General features: G+C 43.7%; 1 protein-coding gene across 2 annotated transcripts in view; it reads left to right on the forward strand.

Annotated features, from left to right (window-relative positions):
* Slc25a13 (solute carrier family 25 member 13) overlaps positions 1 to 20,494 on the forward strand; it is a 180,164-nt gene that overhangs the window by 93,730 nt on the left and 65,940 nt on the right. Inside the window, exons 6-11 of one of the 2 annotated variants that reach the window (XM_028869835.2) lie at positions 8,594 to 8,740; positions 10,554 to 10,692; positions 11,459 to 11,552; positions 11,767 to 11,851; positions 15,842 to 15,929; positions 16,350 to 16,508. In XM_028869835.2, the coding sequence (XP_028725668.1) occupies positions 8,594 to 8,740; positions 10,554 to 10,692; positions 11,459 to 11,552; positions 11,767 to 11,851; positions 15,842 to 15,929; positions 16,350 to 16,508 (712 nt within the window). The remainder of the gene's footprint in view (positions 1 to 8,593; positions 8,741 to 10,553; positions 10,693 to 11,458; positions 11,553 to 11,766; positions 11,852 to 15,841; positions 15,930 to 16,349; positions 16,509 to 20,494) is intronic. The other variant, XM_028869837.2, reaches the window with a different exon arrangement.

Consider the following 20,494-nt stretch of genomic DNA (forward strand, 5'->3'; position numbering starts at 1 on the left):
CCCAACTTGCCATTAGGGCTAATGGAAGTATCAAGGCCGTAAGTCTTTAGTAGCCGGAGACCACATCAGTGTTTGTGTCTGTGGCATGTGAATCTATTCATATCGATTATAAATTGGTCCTGACAGACTATGTAATGCATGTTGGTACTGGTTTATCAATGAAATGACCCTAGTGTTTCAGAGACAAATATGGAGTGCAGTAAGTTGACATTGTCTACCCCAGCTCTTCGAAGGTAAATTGTTTGGCATCCATGTCACTCGGATGGTTAGATTCCATTTTTCATACACTTTCTACGTTTGGGACAAAGGAAATCAAGGTTCACTGTACTATTGTGCCCAGGGTTGGTCAGCCTGCCTTCCTGTTGAACAGTTTGAGCTGGCTTTTACAGTAACACCCTGCTGAGAGTCAACACTTCATCTGGCATCTCCCCAGCTCTTTGCCACTGAGAAACTTAGCAGGAAATCAGAAGAACAAGGAAACATAGAGTCGCACCGGACTTGTTTTCCATCACGGCGTTGCCGAATGTGTAGAGAATCACATGACTTTCTTCTGAGGGCTCTTATTGAAGGTCCAACCCAAGAAACGAGGCCAGAATTTCACCGTGAACTCTTGAAATCTGACCACATGGCAGAATATGTGAATTATGGGAAAGTGTGAAGGATGGAAATGCCTTCACCCTGCCTAGTCATTGCTCAGTTCCTTTCTTACCCCATTTTAAACTGTAGATCTTGGAGCTGGAGATACAGCTCAGTGGATAAGCATGTACAAGGATGACAGTCTGAATTCACATCCCAGCACATGTGTGGAAAGCTGTGTGTAGCTGTGCATGTGCCTGGAACCCCGACGTTGTAGCAGGTGGAGACAGGAGGATCAAGAGAGCTCGCTGGCTGTCAGCCTAGGTACAGGTTCAACGAGAGAGGAATAAGTAGGGAATGTAGAGCCAGGCACCTGACATCATCCTCTGGCTTCTGCACCAGCATATTCACAGGCATGTACACACACGTACACACACACACACACACACACACACACACACACACACACACACACGCACATCTGTATATCCTTACCTTAATTCAGATTATTTTCAAATCAGCATAAAATTATGAAAATTTAGGGGGTACTTATACATTCCTTATACATTTTATTCTTTGTTTTTATAAGCGGTCACCTTCATTTTGTCTACAGTTTTCTACCACTACAGTTTTTTAGTTTTCTTGACTCAGTTTTATTAAAATTATATATAGATATATTTTAAGTTTTGAAAACATAAAAGTGCAAATGAGCCAGGTTTTGGGTTGCTTTGTGTTCTCTTTCAATGGTCTTTGCTTTTAGCTCAAGTGAATCTGCTGTTTGGCTCGGAGACCATTTTGCTGTTGTTTTACATGATAGATTGTTCTCAGGCCAAAGCACAGACTTACATGTCTGAGTAGAGGTGAGAAAAGGTTTTTACATTCAAAATCTGCCCACTGGGAAATTGGGGACTGTTAAGGGAATGACAGCCCTGGAACTATTAGAAGCCTGGATTTCAACGCGAAGCAGTGGAGCCCCCATGCATGTTTTTTTCTGTACAGGTAGCAATTTTGAAGAGTTAGACTTTTTTTCCTACAGCAATCTGAATGAGTGTGTTGAAGTATTTGGAATCTGCTGCAATGAAAGCCTGTTCCAGTAATCATCGTGTGGCAGAGTAGAGGGAACAGAAAACATTCTCTGGTGCTTAAGCAGAAGGGCCTTAGGTGACAGCGGCCCAGTCCCCTCTGTCCTCCACCTCCCCAACCCCAATGTCACATTTAGGAAATGTGTCCCTTGCCTATACCATTCTGAGTACTCATCTCAGAGGCATGCCTTCTTCCCAGCTTCTTGGATTTGGGGTTGGGGGACAAAGGGGGATGAGACAGGGTTTCTCTGTGCAACCCTGGATGACCTGGAACTCTCTCTGTAGATCAGGCTGGCCTTAAATTCAGAGATCCATCTGCCTCTGCCTCCTGAGGACTGGGATCAAAGGTGTGCGCCACCATCGCCGGCTCTTGGGGCTTTGTTTGTTTGTGTTTTGCCTCTTCTAAGGCCTTTACTTTTTGTACTCAGTTTAAGTATCAGTTTGATCTTTGTTGCCTCCTCTATCTGTGTATTGAGAGATAACCACATCTCTTTCTGAAACTATACTATTCTTTTCTTCTAGTCTTTTTTTTTTTTTTAAACTAGACTTCCTTTCAAAACAAACAGTGTGTTAATATTGTGACTCCCAGTGAGGTTGTGGTAGCACACATCTTCTACCCCAGCACACAGGCCAGAGACAGGAAGATTCTACATAGCAAAACCCTGTTTGAAGACAGACAGACAGACAGGTACACGCACGCACGCACGCACGCACAGGCACACATGTACACACACACACAGCACACTCTCAGCCCAAAGTTTACCTTATGTTTCTCCTGACTTTCAGATGTTGTGACTTTTCCAGATTTACACTTCTACATGTACTTTGAGGTTTCTTTTGTAGAGAGTGTAACTTTGGTTTTTAACAAACTCTCCGCTCTGTGTTTCTCATGGTCAACCACTGCATCTCTTTCTGCTTGAAGGATTTTTAATTTGTGGTGGACTCTTCCATCTCCCCCATGATTCTAAGCAAGAATTCTTTTAAGATACTGCCTGCTTTCTTTTTGTAGCATCCAAATCATCGTGCGCGCGCGCGCGCGCGCGCGCGTGTGTGTGTGTGTGTGTGTGTGTGTGTGTGTGTGTGTGTTTTGGGTTGTGGGTTAAAGTCACCTTTCCAAACGAGATGTCTCCCAAAGCTCCGTCAAAGCTTTTCCTAAATTCTTTATTTTTTTATTAGGGTCCAAATCAGTTTATGATCGCACTGTGATTTTCCTCAAGATAACATAGGTATCTATCCATGAAGAATCTCAGTGTTGGAGTCATACGGTCCTCGGGGTGGATCTCAGCTCAGCTGCTGTGTGACTTTGAGCTAGTTAGCTTAACTATCCCAAGCTTCAAGTGTCTCTCTGTAAAGTGAAGATAATGTTTATTTCCAAAGTTAGTTAGTGTAAGGCTTCACTCAAACACTGTCTCAACCTCAGGCCTGCTAGTGCTCAGGTATTCCTAGGATTCTCTACCATGTTCATATAATCCATCTTTCTGAGCCTGTGGCTGGTTCCGATGACCCAGCAGAAGCACTGTTCTGGATTAGAAAGGACTTTACAGGTGTTTAAGCCCTTCACCTCAACAGAGATCAGAGCTCCCACTTACCAAGTGTCTGTCATGCATGACCTAAACAGCAGGCCTTGGTGTGTGCATTTTGTGAGAAAGCCATGGCCTGAAACACCAGCTGGCTCATCCGAGCTCTCTCAAGTATGGTGTCATGGTGCATTGCATTCTGCTGTCACTGGGGCTTCCACTCCCCTCCATCAGTGGAAAATGAAAGCCGTGACAGGTGTCCCTTCCCCCCGAGTTAAAGTGTTACTAGTGACACTTGCTTGTGTAGGGTGTCTGCTTGAATTCTCTGTAGTTTTATATGCGAGATGCTAGTGGATTGGGATGTAACCTGCCCCGGTATCTTCTTCCATTGATTTACTTTTTAAAAGAAGTACAGAGAGTCAGTGTGGCCCCTTCCCTGGATTGTTAACCTGCCAACCATTTCACCTTTAAATATTTAATATAACGATTGCTTCTCCATTGCTGCTCATTCCCTTCACTTAGGAAGTGAGTGTGATGGTCCATGTTCTCCATCCTGCCTTTGTCCCTTCTGGCATACATGTGGGAAACACCAACCTCTTGGTGGCCCTTACATACGTGTCAGATATTCTTTAGTAGCCGTAGAGACACTGCCAAGGGATTCAAGGCACTACTATGTCATGGGTAACAAGCCTGGTCGTTTATTTCAAAGCTAGCACATTCTTGAATTTAACATTGTAGAGTTGCTGGTGTGTTTGGCCCTACAGGCTTCCCGATTTATTTCCTCTGTCAGGGTTCTTAGGACTAAGAAGGGATCAGACGTGAGGGAGGAAATACCTTGCAGTCCCCGTGACTATAGGTGAGGAGAGCCAGGCTTTCTCCACACGTTGCCTTTTGCCTTAGTGGAAATTTAGGAATTTTATTGTTTTCCCAGGCAGAGGCCAAATCTAGAGCATGGAGAGTAACTTCAAAACAGGCCTAGGGATGTGGCTCATTTGGTAGAGGGCTTGTCTAGCAGTCATGCAGCCCTAGGTTCAGTCTTTGGCACCACATAAATTAGACGTAGGGGGACATGCCCATAATCTCAGGATTCAGCAGGTGGAAGAAATGGAAGGGATGTTCAAGGTCTTTCTTGGCTTCGCAAGAAGTCTGAGCCCTAGGCTCAGTGTACCGGGCTCGGCTGACTCCCCACGGAAGACCTTGATTTGGGGGATGTGGGGATGTGGGGTGGCTTAGGAGGGAGGGCTGGGGGAGTGGGAGGAGGTAGGAGATGGGATCTGGTGGTATGTAGAGTGAGTAGAAAATTTCCTAATATAAAAAAAAAAAAAAAGAAGTTTGAGCCCAGACTGGGCTTCATGAGACCTTGTCTTGAATAAATACATAGATAAATAGAGTAACATTTATATCCCGCGTCAAGGATATTTCTAGTCAAATTCCCTACAGTAGGGTGCTCCAGGGCTTCCCACACACCATGGTCAGATAGCAAGCATGCACTTGTCCATGGGGGTGTGCAAGGTGTGTGTGTTTTGGGGGTGGAGGGGGTGCCCAGGCTTGAATTCCAGCTTTGCTGCTCCTGGTGGGTAGACTACAGCTCCCTCCCTGGATGCAGTAAGGTAAATAATGCTTATTATCTATGTACTGGGTCCAGTGGTACAACCTGAGATCCTAGGACTCAGGAAGAAAAGGCCAGAGGATTCAGAGGATTTGAGGTTATTCTGGACTGTGTAGTAAGTGTACGGTAAGCCCAGGTTACACATCAGAACACTGCCTCAGTGGTGGGGGTAGAGGCAAGCCCCGTCTTTAGTAATCCAGTTTATGTGGAAGGAATAGCCAAACCTTCCCTGTCTTCCTACTGAGGCAACTTCACTGGTACAGTTTCAAGTTCTGCATGGAATTTTAATGTCTCCACTTATTCAAAATGAACTTTCAATTTGCTCATCATCAGGGTAAAAGGAGCTGTTGGGCTTGTTTGTTTGTTTGTTTTGCCTGCTGGCAACTTTTCAATTGAAACTATGTGGGCAGCGAAGGAGGCAATATTCCCTTCATAGATATCTTCCTACCACAAACACATCCCCTCTCCTGTGGTGTGGTCACGCCCCCCCCCCCCCCCAGCCTTTGGTATGTGCCTTGCTCTTTGCCATTCCAGACAAGCTGGTCTTCGTAGTCTGGGTTTCTGCTCCGTGAGGAGATGGGTTGGCGGTGGTGTGTGATGCTGATTTTGGAATGACAGCCTTTGGGTCCTTTGAGTTTTAACTAGGAAAATGGCAAATACCTGAAGGTACCCCTGCTGTTGCTGAGAATAACCTTGGCTTTCGATAACGTTTGCGGTGGGTCTGGGGCCTATGCACATTTACTTTCAATGGAATATCTACTATGGTCTTTGCTGTCAATGGAATACCTACTGTGGTCATTTTCACGACAGTTCTTGAGCAGTTAATTCCTTCCTCCTGATTTGGGGTCTCTTGGATAGACAACTCCTTTTTTGTTGAATAGATCCTTATTTAGTTGGCTTTATGGACAGCCTGCCACTGATGATGTCTACCATATTAGTGCCCGCTGTACCTAGCACCACAGCAGCATAGCTGTTGAAACTGTAAGCAGAGCGTGGCACCTCATCCACGGCAGAAAAGCTCTTCCAGGGAAAGCCAATATGTTGACTCTATTTCTGATGTAGAGTGGAATATTATCTCATAACATGGTCATGTCTGGAACCGCATGACTGGGCACTAATTTTTAATGCAGAGGCCAAGTTGGGTTTTCCAGTCAAATAGAGGGTCTGCATGGCAGAGATGTGGCTCTGGGTAACTCCCCAAGAGCCCTGAGCACCTTGTGTTGGAGATGGATGTCTGTAATACAGTCCATTGGACCTGTCTGCCGAGGAAGGAGGAGGCTGGATCTGTGACTTTGAAAGGTGACCTGATGCATTCAAGGTGGACTGCTGTGGTCAGAGACTGACAGCGAGGACCACGGAGACATTTGAGCCAGGTCTGAGGAGGCACTGAAGCACTGCTGTGAAGAGAGAAAAGGAAGAGATGCACTTGAGTGAACGGTGAAAGGCCCAGGGAACATAATTTGGTAACTGGTTTACACTTGGCAGAAAGGAAACTTAGAGAATTGAAAACGACAGCTTTTCAGGTGATGTCACCAGGAAACCAACATGCCAGTAACGAAGCTCTGAACCCAGGAAAGGGATCAGAGTTGAGTCCTGGGTGGGGGACATTAATAGTGGGGTTAGTGATGTTCATTTTATGGCCTTTATAAGATACATAGAGGGTATATTCTTAGAGATTTTGATCTAGCAGGTGGTAGTGGCGATTTGGAGGTAGAGTAACCCTTAGCTCGTGAGAAGTCTTGGACGTATTGTGGCAGCTGCTTTTCTTAGAGTGAGCAGCGCTTGAGGGTGGGGCTGGCTGATACCTTAAGTAAAGGTCAGGCTCAGGGCTATAAAGGGCATTGGGCCCATGAGGAGTGTTTCATTGGGGTCCTACTGTACCAAAAATGGCAGATGCCGTAACTAAGACGAAGCTTCAAATAAGGTAATGACTATTTCCCTACTTATTAATGACTTAGTCTTTAACATTCCAGCATTTATGCTGGTTAGAAACTATAGAAAACCAGACAGGAAAGCATAACTCATGACTGTATTCATTATCCAGATCCAACATTATTAATATTTTATCAGTCGTGTTTCCTACACTCACCCATGTCTTGCAAGGAAAGGACGACTGTCCCTTCAAATTGCAGTGACTCATAAGGACAATCTATGTTGACATAACTGTGTCATTATGTTATGAAAGCTGAGATGGCTTCCTTACTAATGAAACTGCATTTCGTCTAAATAACTTGCTAGTCCTTTGGTGATACTTTTTAATTTCATGCAGATTAACTTTCTGAGGCCCCTCTGGAATGTAGGCTGTGTGTCCTGAGGCGGGTGATAGCATGTTTTCTACAGAAGGGATGCTTCTGCCATGTGGGGAGAAGTGAGCTTCAGTGGGGCCATGTTTGGTTTTTGTGCCTGAACTTATTTCCTGGGAATAGCAATAGAGAGCCATGATTCTTTCTGGAATTTGGTCATGTGAGTTATATATCCAAATGCATTGGCACAGCTTTGCCTCCTGATCCACACACTGCCCAACTTCATTCTGTATGTGGCATCAGTCTTGACCCTCATAGCCTTGGGTGGAGAATCACCAGCAGCTACTGGGAAGATGGACTGGCCCAGGGCAGACTTCACCAGCCCCCAACACCAGCAGTGCTCCTTCGCTGTTGTTCCCTCGAGCATTTGCATCTTAGCACACGGTCAAGGTTGCCTGGCTTTGGAGAGAGGCTCCTGCTCCCATGTGTGTTTCCCTTTTATCCACATCACATTAGCTGGGTCTGGCCAGCTCCTGGAAGCTACCAAACTTCTTTCTTTTCTTTTCTTTTCTTTTCTTTTCTTTTCTTTTCTTTTCTTTTCTTTTCTTTTCTTTTCTTTTCTTTCTTTCTTTCTTTCTTTCTTTCTTTCTTTCTTTCTTTCTTTCTTTCTTTCTTTCTTTCTTTCTTTCCCCTCTTTCTTTCTTTCTTTCTTTCTTTCTTTCTTTCTTTCTTTCTCTCTCTCTTTTTTTTTGTATCTCAGATTCTAGAAGAAAGGAAACTGATTTTATTCTTTTAACTTTTATTTTTTTCCTCATCCTCCTCCTCTCCCTCATCTTCCTCCTCTTTTCCTACCTTCTCCTCTTATTTTTTGAAACAGGGTATGGTACTTTGGGTGAGAATGGCCCCCACATGCTCACATGTTTAAATGCATGGTCCCCAGTTCCTGGAACTTTTCAAAACGATTAGAAAGTGTGACTTTTTTGGAGGAGTTGCTGGAGGTGGGCTTTGAGGTCCAAAATCCCATGCTAAGGCCCAATTTCTCTCTCTGCCTGCTGCCTGGATGGATGTAAAACTCTTAGCTACTGCTCTGGCTGAGAAGCTGCTTCTCAGCTATTGCTCTGCTCTATGCCTGCCTCTTTTAGACTAACCCTCGAAAGCTATGACCAAGCCCTCAGTTAAATGCTTTCTTTTATAAGAGTTACCTTGGTCATGGTTCCTCTTCATGACATTATAACAGTAACTAAGACACAGGGTCTTCTCATGTAGCTCAGGTTGATATCGGAGCCATAATGTGCTGTCTGGAACCGCCTCTCGACTCTTGGTCTTGCTGCCTCTGCTTCCCAAGTGCTGAGATCACAGACAAGTGCCCCCATGTCTGGCTCTGATTCCAGTGGGCGTAAGGTTTAAAGTAGAGTACACTTTCTCCAATTTATATTCACCGATCTGAGAAACATTCTTTCTCTTGAAGGAAGCAGTAGGCTTATTTCTTTTGTCTGATTTAAAAATGAGCATCCATTTGCAGGAAGAAAGTAAGAGGCATAACTGTTTGACCTTTTCTAACTGTAGGAAATACAGCTGGAGCATGCGAAGCAAGCCTTTGTGCAGCGAGACAGTGCCAAGACTGGGAAAGTCACCGCCATTGACTTCCGGGACATCATGGTCACCATCCGCCCCCACGTCCTGACTCCTTTTGTTGAAGAATGTCTAGTAGCTGTAAGTTGTCATTGTCCCAATGAAGCAGTTTTTCCCTGATTTGAGCCAAGTAAGCTGGGATAGTCAAGAACAGTTCTTAAGAATTATATAGATTTTTTTTTTCCTATTTAAAACACTACTATTTTTCTAATGTGATCACTTATATTGCCATCCTTACAAACCAAAAATGTTTTGGTTCATTTTAGTGGATAGGTTAATTGATTGTCTGGATTATATAGGGAGTCTTAGGAATGTGTACAGTTGTTTCTCAGTGTCCCAGGAGGAGTGCACCAGGGTACTCTCGCATACTAAATTCTGCAGATACTCAAACCATTTATACAAAATGACATCGTCTTTGGATATTACCTATATGTATCTTCTTTGTACTTTAAATCATGTCTAGATTGCTTGTAACATCTAATGCAGTGTAAGTATTTTTAAATCTTTGTTACACTGTGTTGTTCAGGGAATAATGGCAAGGAAAACCATCTTCACAGGTAAGTGCAGATAGAATTTCCCCCCCCAAATCTTTGTAAAGCTCGGCAGTTGGTTGCATGTGCACATGTAGAATTCTGTAATACAGAGGGTCTACCTCTATTAACTGATTAAAAAGGGGGAAGATAAAAATGATTTGTGATTGCATGCTAATCTTGCCTTACATTTTGAGATATGTCCTATGTTGATTTTCATGTTTCTTCTTTAAGGAAAAAGAAACATGCATGCATGCAGGCACCCACACAAGCACACAAGCCTCTTGTTGGAGTCATAGGTAGACCAGAAACTCCAAAGCTCAGATTTTTCCTTGGCTTTTGGTGTCCATTGGGGTTGCAGTGGTGCTTGTGACAAGCAGAGCCCTGCCATTATGTGTCATGATTGTCCCATCCCAAGGGGTGTCCAGCTGATGCCCTTACCTCTTGGACCTCCAGGGTATCCTGCAGCATGCTGGGTAGTGGTTCCAAGCCTTGGCCATTGGATGTCTAGGTCACCAGGGAAGATCATTACAGTGGAATCCAGGTTTCCTGGAGGCCCATGCCTCACCACTGACTCTCCTATCAGCTACTTTAAATGATTGCTAAGTGAAGATTTATGTGGCTGTTATTAAAGAGGTGCTTTCCTAATAAGAAATATTTGTCTTGTTAGGGAAGGATAGAATTTGAAACCCTAAACTGAAGTTCCATTCACAGAGGACATGCTATTTGTTTCCCTGTCCCCAGTGAAGAAAAATGTTTCCTTATAAATTCTGATTATCAGAATTCTGATCAACTTCAGCTCCCACCTAAACATATGGCATCTCCAAGTTTTACCAGAATATACATGTGCTTTAGCAATCCCACCAACGTAAAGTCTCAGGACTTAAGTGACTATTGATTTGTGGTTTAAGTGCCATGCCATGTCTTGATATTAAGGTTGCATTAGTCACTTCTCATAGTATGTGTGCACCAATAAAATCCAGTTTTGCATGTGTGAGCACATACATGGGTGGGCTAGTTTGTATGTTTAAGGCCTTAAGAGTTGCTCTTTAGATGAAATAAACCAACTTATAAAACATTTCTAACTGAAATTTGATCTCTGTAAATGACTACTCATCCTGTTATAATCCTACACATGTATTTATTTAGTTTTCCAGGAGTTGTATATGGAAGTACAAGCTCTGGCCATGATTGGTTGCAGTTACTTTTAAAAATCACTTATAGCATCATTTCTAATCTGAAAGGAAAATACTTAGGACCATTCCTGGTTACTTCCAAAACAGCATTAAATATATGTTCTTTTGGAATCTCTTCACCTATTTATCTTTTTTTCTTCCTCTCATTCTTGTTTTCTACTCACCAAGGCCGCCGGAGGCACGACATCCCATCAAGTTAGTTTCTCCTATTTTAATGGATTTAATTCACTCCTTAACAACATGGAACTCATTAGAAAGATCTACAGCACTCTGGCTGGCAGCAGGAAAGACGTGGAGGTGACTAAGGGTGAGTGACAGTATTGCACAATTTTTGCTTCAAGTGTCTTAGGCAACGTGGCTGAGAAAGGCAACCTGGAGTTAATATTAGAATTTTCTGCCCCATTCATACATGTTAATTAATTGATGTGTGGCCTCCATCCTATGAGCAGACAAGCTAAGGCAAGCAATCTTCACAAAATTTTTGATAAACTGACGACAGCCTTTGAATGAAGACAAGATACAGAGTTTGTTGAATCTTTTCCGTTCTTACAAGAACTTGAGCCGAATTAGCAGGCAGGTCAGTGGCCCTCAAAAATGTGTGAGAGTTCCAGAAATGTATATTGATGAAGGTGTATGTGATCTGTGAACTCAGAGAAGATATTATCAGCATTTCAATGGGATTTTAAAAAAACCATAGAAAATTTACTTGGGCATTCAGGGTGTCAGTGCCAGGAGCCAGGTGAAGTGTCCCAGACGATTCCTCGTTTTCCTTGCCCTGTAGTTGGAATGCCATCCAGGGTTGTTCATTGAGAGCCCTCAGATGGCACCAGGCTTTTTCTTTGAGTGTCAGGATGGTGGCCTGCCCTCTTTTCCATGTGGGTGAAGGAACTGGGGAGAGGTGGGATGACTCCATGATGACGCGTTGGGATTTCCATTCCTCCACTGCTTTGAGTGAACGATGAACTTACTGTTGCTCTCTCTGACTCTCTCTCTCTCTCTCTCTCTCTCTCTCTCTCTCTCTCTCTCTCTCTCTCTCTCTCTCTCTCTCTCTCTCTCTCTCTCTCTCCATACAGAGGAATTTGCTCTGGCAGCCCAGAAGTTTGGTCAGGTTACACCCATGGAAGTTGACATCTTGTTTCAGTTAGCAGATTTATATGAGCCAAGGGGGTAAGTTGGTTTTTTTTTTTTTTTTTTTTTAAGTCAGTTTAATAAAAGGAGGGTTAGGAGCGAGGTGTAGGGAGAATACAGCAGGAGAGAAAGAAACCAAATAATGAAGGGCAACACTGAAATATGGAAGTGATAAAAGGAACATTCTGGAATTCTATAATGTGAATTTAAGAAATCTGGGCCTTTGTCATTGTTATCTTTGCTCTCTGTCCAGACGCATGACCTTAGCAGACATTGAGCGGATTGCTCCCCTAGAAGAAGGAATGCTGCCCTTCAACTTGGCTGAGGCCCAGAGGCAGGTGAGTGAGCAGGAGTGAGTTCTCGCCTGGTGTTTTCCACGGAGTGGCCAGGCCCCTTATGCTTCGCTGCCTTCCCAGCGTTGGTTGCTGGTTTAATCATTCTCCAGTTTTGCTCCCCGAATGCAAGCATTGGAAGAGGCTGAAAAGGGAAATTGTTCCGAGTTCTGGTGAACAGACACAGGGCATGCATTTCTTAGAAAGACAGGACAGTTCCCCCAACACTAGAAATCCCAACACTCCCAACACAAGCAGCTCTTTTCTTTTTTCCATCTGGTACTGAGGGACATGGGCATGGAGCGCCGGGTCTTGTGACTGTCCCCCGAAGCATCTGGCGTTGCTAAATGAAAGCTGTCTTTGCTCCTCAGCGGGGCACTGTCAGGGCATTGTCTCACAGCCATGCCTTCCGTTCCTTCTGAGTATCAAAATGAGATAATTTTGTTTAGTCTGGAGTCATAGTTCAGAGGCTTTTAGACCCATTTTCTCTGTGAAAGGATTCATAAGTTATGTGGAAACAATGTTAGGAATGCTAAATTTTATTTTATGGTTAACAGAAGCCCATGTCTTGGAGTTGTGGGAGTCAGAAACTTAAGACATGGGACCTCCTCGCTTAACCCTTGCTCGTCTCTGTAGCTGGGACAGAGAGCACGCCTATTGCATGTGCTTTGCCTGCATGGCACTTGTAAAATAAATCCATGAACAGACAGAGCGTCGTTTTTAGAAAAAGACCGCCTTTAAGGCTAAGCCATCTTCGAATCTTGTGAGACTTAACTGTTTTTGGCTTGGAGCTCTGGGTCTGTACAGAGACGCCAGTTTGACCACAATGGGTTGACTCGGGCTGCATTTTTAGGGCTGTCAGGCCTGGAGCCAGGACCCCTCCTCCCTTAGCTCCTTCCACCCAGAGGCAGCAGTGAGTTTTGTGTGAGGCATGGAAGTGGAGGGGAGTGGGTGTGTGCTCAGTAAATCCTAACTAGGCACCTCTGGGAAAGCAGCTGGCTGTGGTTAAAAGAGGAAGCCGATTACCCCTGGTGCAGCAGAAAGGACTGTGTAATCCTGGGCAGAGGTGGAAGCAGCCTTGCTCTCTCCTCCCTTTGATTTCAGACGCTGTGTCTGAGATAATTATCTCTTCGTCTGCATGCCACCAGCTAGTGTAGAAATTTGGGGATTAAGGAAAGCAGAGGGGCTGTTTGAGATCTGCTTCCCCCCTGGCAGCAGCGCCTCTCTGTTTTCCCTCTGCACCCTTTGCAGCTTTGGAGGGCTCGTGAGGGGTGCTTGTTGGTGCCGGCCCCGAAAGGGTTAGAGGAGTCTGATGAACTCTGCGACAGTCGGAAGTGACTGGCTGATGCGCAGAGGTTTTCGAGCAATTCATAGCAACCCTACCTGAAACCTAGTGTGGTTTCTACTGCATGGACCCCACTGCTCCTGACAAATTCAAACAAGGCAGGCCATCTACCCATGGGCCAGTTGATGTCTCCCAGCACCTTATAGCTCTTGTGGCGTTTGTCCTAGACGGGGAGCAGTGAAGGTGGACTCCCTTCCCTGTGTCATTTGAAGAACATACTGCATTTTGTAGCTTCTAAAAGTTAAATGGGAACCTGGAATTTGGTTTGTCCTCTAGAGGAAGAGTCAGCAGTAAGGGCAGGTCCCTTCCTGTGGTATCTTGAAAGTACTCTCATTCATTTCATTATTTTGATGCCAGAACATTTTTAGTATCACATGTTTTCATCAATGCAAATAAAATAATGTTCCTCCTTTGAATACTTCTGTCACACTGAAGGTAGAGTACGGGGGTAGAGTTGGAGACAACCCATGGTCTTTTCAGAAGGAATGTTTTACCTTCTGAGACATGCATATTTCTACGTAAAGCTGTTTTCGGTTAAATGACTGAAGATTTCAAATGATCTCATTGTATTGGAATTGTGCTGCATTGACAGCAGTTAAAATTCAGTGCGTTGGTAGCTGAGGTTGGTGATTGTTTTCATTGTTCGCTGATGTTCATTATCAGGCCTGTGAAAACAAATGTTATTGAATGTATTTATTCATTCAACAGGTATTATTGGGTGCTGACTGTATGTCACCCGTACTTGACAACTCTGTGGGACAAAGTCAATACTTTATTTACACTGACAGGGTAGTACAACATTCTAAAATGTTCCGGCCTCCGAAATGTGAAAGATAGCAGGTCACTGGAACAACAGCAGACAGCTGCCTGCCTAGAAATGCAGAGTTCAGGAAGATGGCCCAAATGTGGAAAAAGTTTTTGCAATCACCCATAATTTGCCCATCTAGTTATGGCCATTGTAAACATTTTGAGTGTCACTAGGTAATAGAAATGAGAAAATATTAGTATTAATTTTATATGTGTGTGTATCAACAAGTAATCTTAACAACAACAAAAGACTTCATATTCTACTCTCTCTTTTTTTTTTTTTTTTTTTTGAGACAAGGTTTCTCTATGTCGTTTTTTTGGTGCCTGTCCTAGATCTCACTCTGTAGACCAGGCTGGCCTCGAACTCACAGAGATCCGTCTGGCTCTGCCTCCCGAGTGCTGGGATTGAAGGCGTGCGCCACCACCGCCTGGCTCATATTCTACTCTTTCATTTTCTTTTCAATACCCTGAAGAGCGGGAGGAGTGGCTGGGCTACAAAGAGCACTTGTTGCTCTTGCCGTGAACCTGGGTTTAGTTCCCAGCACTCACACAGTGGCTGACAACCATCCTTACCTTCTGTTCTGGGAGATTCTGTACCCTCGTGGGTACCGGGTACACATGTGGTGCATACACATACAGTAGACAAAACACTCACACATGTAAAGAAAATGCCATGAAGTATTTCAAGCATTTCATAAAGGTAAAAGGAATATCACAAATACTTGCCCACTCACCATGCTCTTTTCAGCTTGTTTTCTTTCATCTTAAAAACTTATTAATTTATTGTTATGTGTGTGGGTGTTTCGCTTCCATTACATCTGTGTACCACATGTGTGGCTGGTGTCAGCATCAGACCCTAAGACTGGGGCTGCAGACAGTTGTGAGCTACCACGGAGGTGCTGGGAATTGAACCCGGGTTCTCTGGAAGAGCAGCCTGTGCTCTTAACCACTGAACCATCTCTCCAACCCCTTATGTTTTCTTCATAAAATAAGAGTTTTGTGAACATTTTTTTTAAACCAACATCAACTCTTCTTTGGAGATACCATCTTAAATGATATACTTTTGTTTTAAAAGTGATTTTTATTTTATTTATTTATTATTTATTTTTGAGACAGTGTCTCACTGTGTGGTTCTGGTTTGCTTGGACTTTGATATGTCAATCAGGCTGGCCCTGAACTCACAGAGATCAGCCTCACCCTCCCAACCCCTGGCATGAAAGGTGTGTGCCTCCTTGCCCATCAGTATAGGATTTTAAACCTATTATTGGTCAGTTAGTGTATTTCCAGAATTTTTGCTCTTGGGGTGCTGCTTTTTAAAGAGCCCAATCCTTGTTTTTTCCCTGGTTTTTCATTGTTGTTTCTTGCCTAATTTCAAGAAAGTATTTCAGCATTAGAGATTACATTTATTTTAAATTTTTGGATGTTTATGTATATATTTTTATCAATTCTTACTAGTCTGAGTGTTACCATTTAAAACCCAAACAAATTTCAAATAAAAAGCTTAGCCAGTTTGAGTAATCAAGAATGATGTCTCCTTGGTATTTTTACATTGACGTTTCTGTGAACAATAATGAGAACTGAACATCTGAAAAATGGTTCATAACGTTATTTTTCATGTCATGATTTTATGTCCCAATGCAATTTCAGTCATGATTAGTATCCAAACACCTATTATTAATAAGCGTTTGATGACCTCGGATCTCATTTTGTCCTTCTGTTTCGCTTGTATTAGATGTAGAGTTCAGCCAGTGATATATGGTTAACTAACCATACATGTTTCTGTTCTGTCCCCTCTCTGTCCTGGGCTTCCTGCTTCCTGCTTGCCACTGTGCTGCCTACTGAAGCAGCAGGCCTCGGGTGATGTCGCACGGCCAGTTCTTCTCCAGGTGGCAGAGTCAGCCTACAGGTTTGGTCTGGGTTCTGTTGCTGGAGGTTAGTCACGGATGAGTGTCAAGTTGTCGCTTCTGTGTTGTCCTGTGGTCTTTCCTCCTGTTTCCTGCCTCCCTGATTTCAGCATCATCCCCAAGTCAGTTACCAGCCTGTTAGGGAGGACCAGAGCAGAGGGGACTTTTCATACACTTTCACGTGGTCAGCATCCTGCAAGTGATGGTTTTCTCTCCCTTTTCTGAGGTTAGACTTTGCAGATATACTTTTAATTTAAACTCTAGTGACATCCTTTTGCCAGGGGGCATTGGAATAAAAATCTACAAATAAGAGTATAGAAAGGTAGTTCACTAATTCTGTGCATTTAAAAAAATCTGTTTTCAAATCTTTCTTTAATTTTTGTCCACCTTTTCCTTACCCCCAACTCACCTTAATTCTGGCTGAGATAACGGTATTACTTAATTTCAGCTGTTGGAGCCACCGCTGTGTATCCTATTGACCTTGTGAAGACTCGAATGCAGAACCAGCGGTCGACTGGCTCCTTTGTGGGAGAGCTCATGTATAAGAACAGCTTTGACTGTTTCAAGAAAGTGCTCCGCTACGAAGGCTTCTTCGGACTGTACAGAGGTGAGTACATCGTGGAGCGGTGCGGCGCTGCATTTGTGTGAGTGGAATCATGGCCAAGGTTTCGCTTTCCCATCTCAGTGCCTGAAATGAATTAGAGAGACTGTGTTAAAATGGAAATCCAGCAGATTCTCAATTATCCATGCTAATGGGCGTAGCTGTAGGCATCCAGGGCATGGCTAATCAAAACAGCCCATAGCCTGAAAGCCGTTCCTGTTGCTCTGTTGTGTGTTTTATTTCTTAAAATAATAAATTATTTTTATACATATTTTTTAGTGAGTTTTTGAAAGGCTTATTGTTTGTGTTCTTGAAGTATTCCACCATTGACCAGGGAAACGAATCCTAGGAACAGGACACAGCTTGCTTGAGATTTGTGAATCTCCTGGAATGTCCAGTGGTCCCCATTCCATGGTATCGCTTTCCATGGGTTCAGTTATTCATGGTCAACCGTGCTCTAAAAATACAGACTAGAAAATTCCAGAAATAAGCAACTCACAAACTGTAAATAGTATACTAGTCTGAGGAACATGATGAACTCACTCGTGTTTTTGCACCCAAATGCAGCCTTTGATTGGCCTCACTCATCTTCAGGTCAGTAGCATCTTAGTGCCACATCACACAGTCATCATTCCCTCTCTTTCTTATGTCACCGAGGCCTCATATCAGCTTGTATTATCCCAGGAAGAGTGAGGACAGACACACTAGGAGACTTTGAGAGAGACCACATTCATACCCCTTTAACAACAGTACATATTTAGGGGTGTTTTATTAATGTTATTGTGGCTCACCTCTTGCTCTGTCATATTTGTAAATTCCGCTTTACCTTAGGTATGTACATACAGGAAGAGTGGAACGTACGAGGTTTGGAGTGTCTGAGGTCAAGCACCCACTAAAGGCCTTGGAATATTCCTTCTGTAGATGCTGCAAAGACTAGTACTGCATCAGGGAACACTTGTCAGGCGGATAACCAAGTGTTCACCGGAGCCTTGCTTGCCCATCACATCCTGAATTAGTTGCCCCTTCCTCCATCTGATGGATTTGATTCACACATAGCCATGGCATTCTCTCTGTCCACCTGCTTCTTTTACATGTGAAGGTTATTAAACAGTGTTAACAGGAGGAAAGAGTGCATCATTACTAACCAAGGGTCCCACACACCTTCTGTTCTATCAGGCTTGGCCTGCGGAGACAATGCCCTTACTCCCAGCTTTCTGCCTGTGCTTGCCTTTTGCAAAGAGCAGCTCTGTGCATTTTCCTAAGCTCCAATGCAGAACTGGAAGGTGGTTCATGGTGGGCCCTTTGCCATTTATGGAACGGCAACTCTTTCCTCCTCGTGATCCTAGTGCTTCGTCTTGGAGAAGCAAAGAGTGCCTTGTACTCCGCTGAGGTAGGATGAAAGTGACAGCCATGAGAGAGAGAGAGAGAGAGAGACCTCTAGGCCTCTTCTGCCACCTGCTGACTTTAGTCTCCTAAGTAAGCTGAGTTAATGAACAAAAACCCTGTCACCTTAGAAGCTGGGGGCTTCCAACTGCTGAGAAGTTCCATCCTGCAGGTGCCATTGTGTTGGGAGATACCCCTCATCAAAGGCCTTTTGATCTTTTCTCTCTCTTCTTTCCCTTGCCTCCTGCCTCCTATTACAATCGGGAAGGTCTTTGACCCTAGATGATTAATGATGACCCCTGTAGGGTCACCACCTTCCATTTGAAATGCTTTTCCTCTTTGGTGACAACAACCTTTCAAATAAAATGGCTCCCAGGTAGTACAAGGTTAATGTCACAGATACTGCTCTACAGTAACTGAGGCAAAAATTCCACCTTACCTGCATCTGTGGTGGTGGTGGTGGTGGTGGTGGTGGTGGTGGGGGTGGGGGTGGTGTTTTAAAGGAACACTTTGAACTTCTAGTGTGCGCAGCTGTCAAGTCTTGATGTTGCTTCGCGGAATACTTTTATGGGTATTGAAATTAATGGTAGGGGTGCCTTTTCAGTTGTGGGAACCCTGCCTCTCACACAGTGTTATCCCTTCGGTTTGCTTGTGTTTTAACTTTCTGCCCCCCTTCTTGCCTCTGTGACTACACCTGGCACATCCCGATTCTCGGTTATATCTAGATCTTTCTCTGGGTGACCTCACCTTTTGACCCCATGGACTGAAGAGCACAGAGGGCACTTGAGCTGAGTGCCTGGCTGTGAAAAACAGTTCATCCCTCTTGAGGATCGAGCTGTGGGTGTAGAGAGAAGACACACTGCTTTTAACTTCCAGATGGGAGAGCGAGCTGACATGGAGAGAGGAGGCTCATTCTCGGCACCAAGAGACAGCTCTCTCCTGTTTCCAGGCTTAGAAAGAGCCATTTATCTAACCTGCTTTGGGTGCACAGCCCCTCAGGGCAGGGGCTGGAGCTGTTTGTCAGGATGATAAGTAGAACGTGAATATAAGATTAGCACCGGGACTCACTATGTTCTTTTCTTCCTGAGTGTTTTTCTTTGCTAGAGGATGGATTTTAAAACAAAAAAAAAGTTGACTCTAAAAAAAACTCTTACTTAGTACCTGTTTTTAATTTGAATCTTGAGCAAAGAGATGATAGATAGTTAAAGTTAAGAAGAATAAGGCCCTGAAAATGATGTATTTCTATTCTGGACTGCTGAGGGTCCAGTACTCTTGAGTTCATTGTGCACAATCATTGTGTGTGTAAATGGGCCAGAGAGAGACTAAATGAAACTGTAGGTAACCCATGGGAAATAGTCACTACTAAAAATAATAGAGATAAAAAGACAAGTAGTTCTTAGCTCAGCCTTTATATATAAAATCATTGTATAAAACATCCTCATGCGACTCCCTGTATGTTTCACATTAAATGTAGTATCATTGTTTTTTGAAGTTCTGTAGTTATAAAGGAAAATGGTCCAATGGACCATTATTGCTGCTGTTAATACTCTGTACTGGCAGTAGTTGAAATGTTGGAGTATATCACTAATTTATAAGTGAGCTATGAAACATTAGACATTTTCTCATATTTTAGAATTTGCATGAGATAGAGCTTTTCTCCACCATAAAATATATAGTTGTTCATGTTTCCTAAATAGGATAATTTGAGAATTTGGTACAAATGAAATCTCTCTCCTGTTTAGAACTACCTCTGCATTTGCTTTCACAAATGCTGGGCTGGCAAACCCCTGTGAAAGCCGGTACCTCTGCATCATGTTTTTATTCCAAGGTTAATAATTCCCTGCCACACTCTTTTTTTTCTCACCACAGGAACACTGGAAGCTGTTTTTGTAGTTAGAAGTCGTTCCCCGTGGAACCAGAGTGCAGGTTCCCATTGGAGAATTCTGACAGTGCTTAGGGCTCATTTGCCTTTCCCTTCCTCTGCCTACTGCCAGCCTCTGTCCCCAGCCCTGCACTTTACCGGGCAATAAACAGAACACACATCTGGGTCCCTAGGAAGGCTGCTCCACAGCAGTAGAGTTCGGGGGAGTGCCGTGGAGAGTGGGAAAAACTAAAGTTGTGAGCTTGTGGCCCCACTCTCTGCGCCCAGTGTAGGGCTTTTGCTCTATTCCCAGGACTGTATTTTTTCACACAACTCTTGGTTGTTGGGAAGGGTCCCCTTTGGAGCCTGTGACTCTGGGTTCAAACTCCTCTGTAGTGCAGGTGACTCTCTTTTCAAGAAAATGACTACTTCTTCTCAGGTATTTTTGTAAATTTTGAACATCTAACCCTTAGACTAAGTGGATAATCCAGGATTCCCTGAAGTCACTCGTAAAAATCTTTGTTTCCTCCCAGGTTTCCAGAGCGATTTAACTCACTCAAAGGTGTTTGAGACTTTAATGAATTCCCTGACAGTTCTTTTGCTGTGAATGAACTGCTTGAGCAAATCGAGTCAGTCATTGGCCTGCCATAGTCTGAGCTGGTCTAAGAGAAACAATTGCTGGGTAGTCATCCATAATCAAATCTTCTTAACGTTCCAGACATAACTAGTTGCTGCTTTTAAACTGATG

Source organism: Peromyscus leucopus, chromosome 3 (genome assembly GCF_004664715.2).
Source record: "Peromyscus leucopus breed LL Stock chromosome 3, UCI_PerLeu_2.1, whole genome shotgun sequence".
NCBI classification, from domain to species: Eukaryota; Metazoa; Chordata; class Mammalia; order Rodentia; family Cricetidae; genus Peromyscus; species Peromyscus leucopus.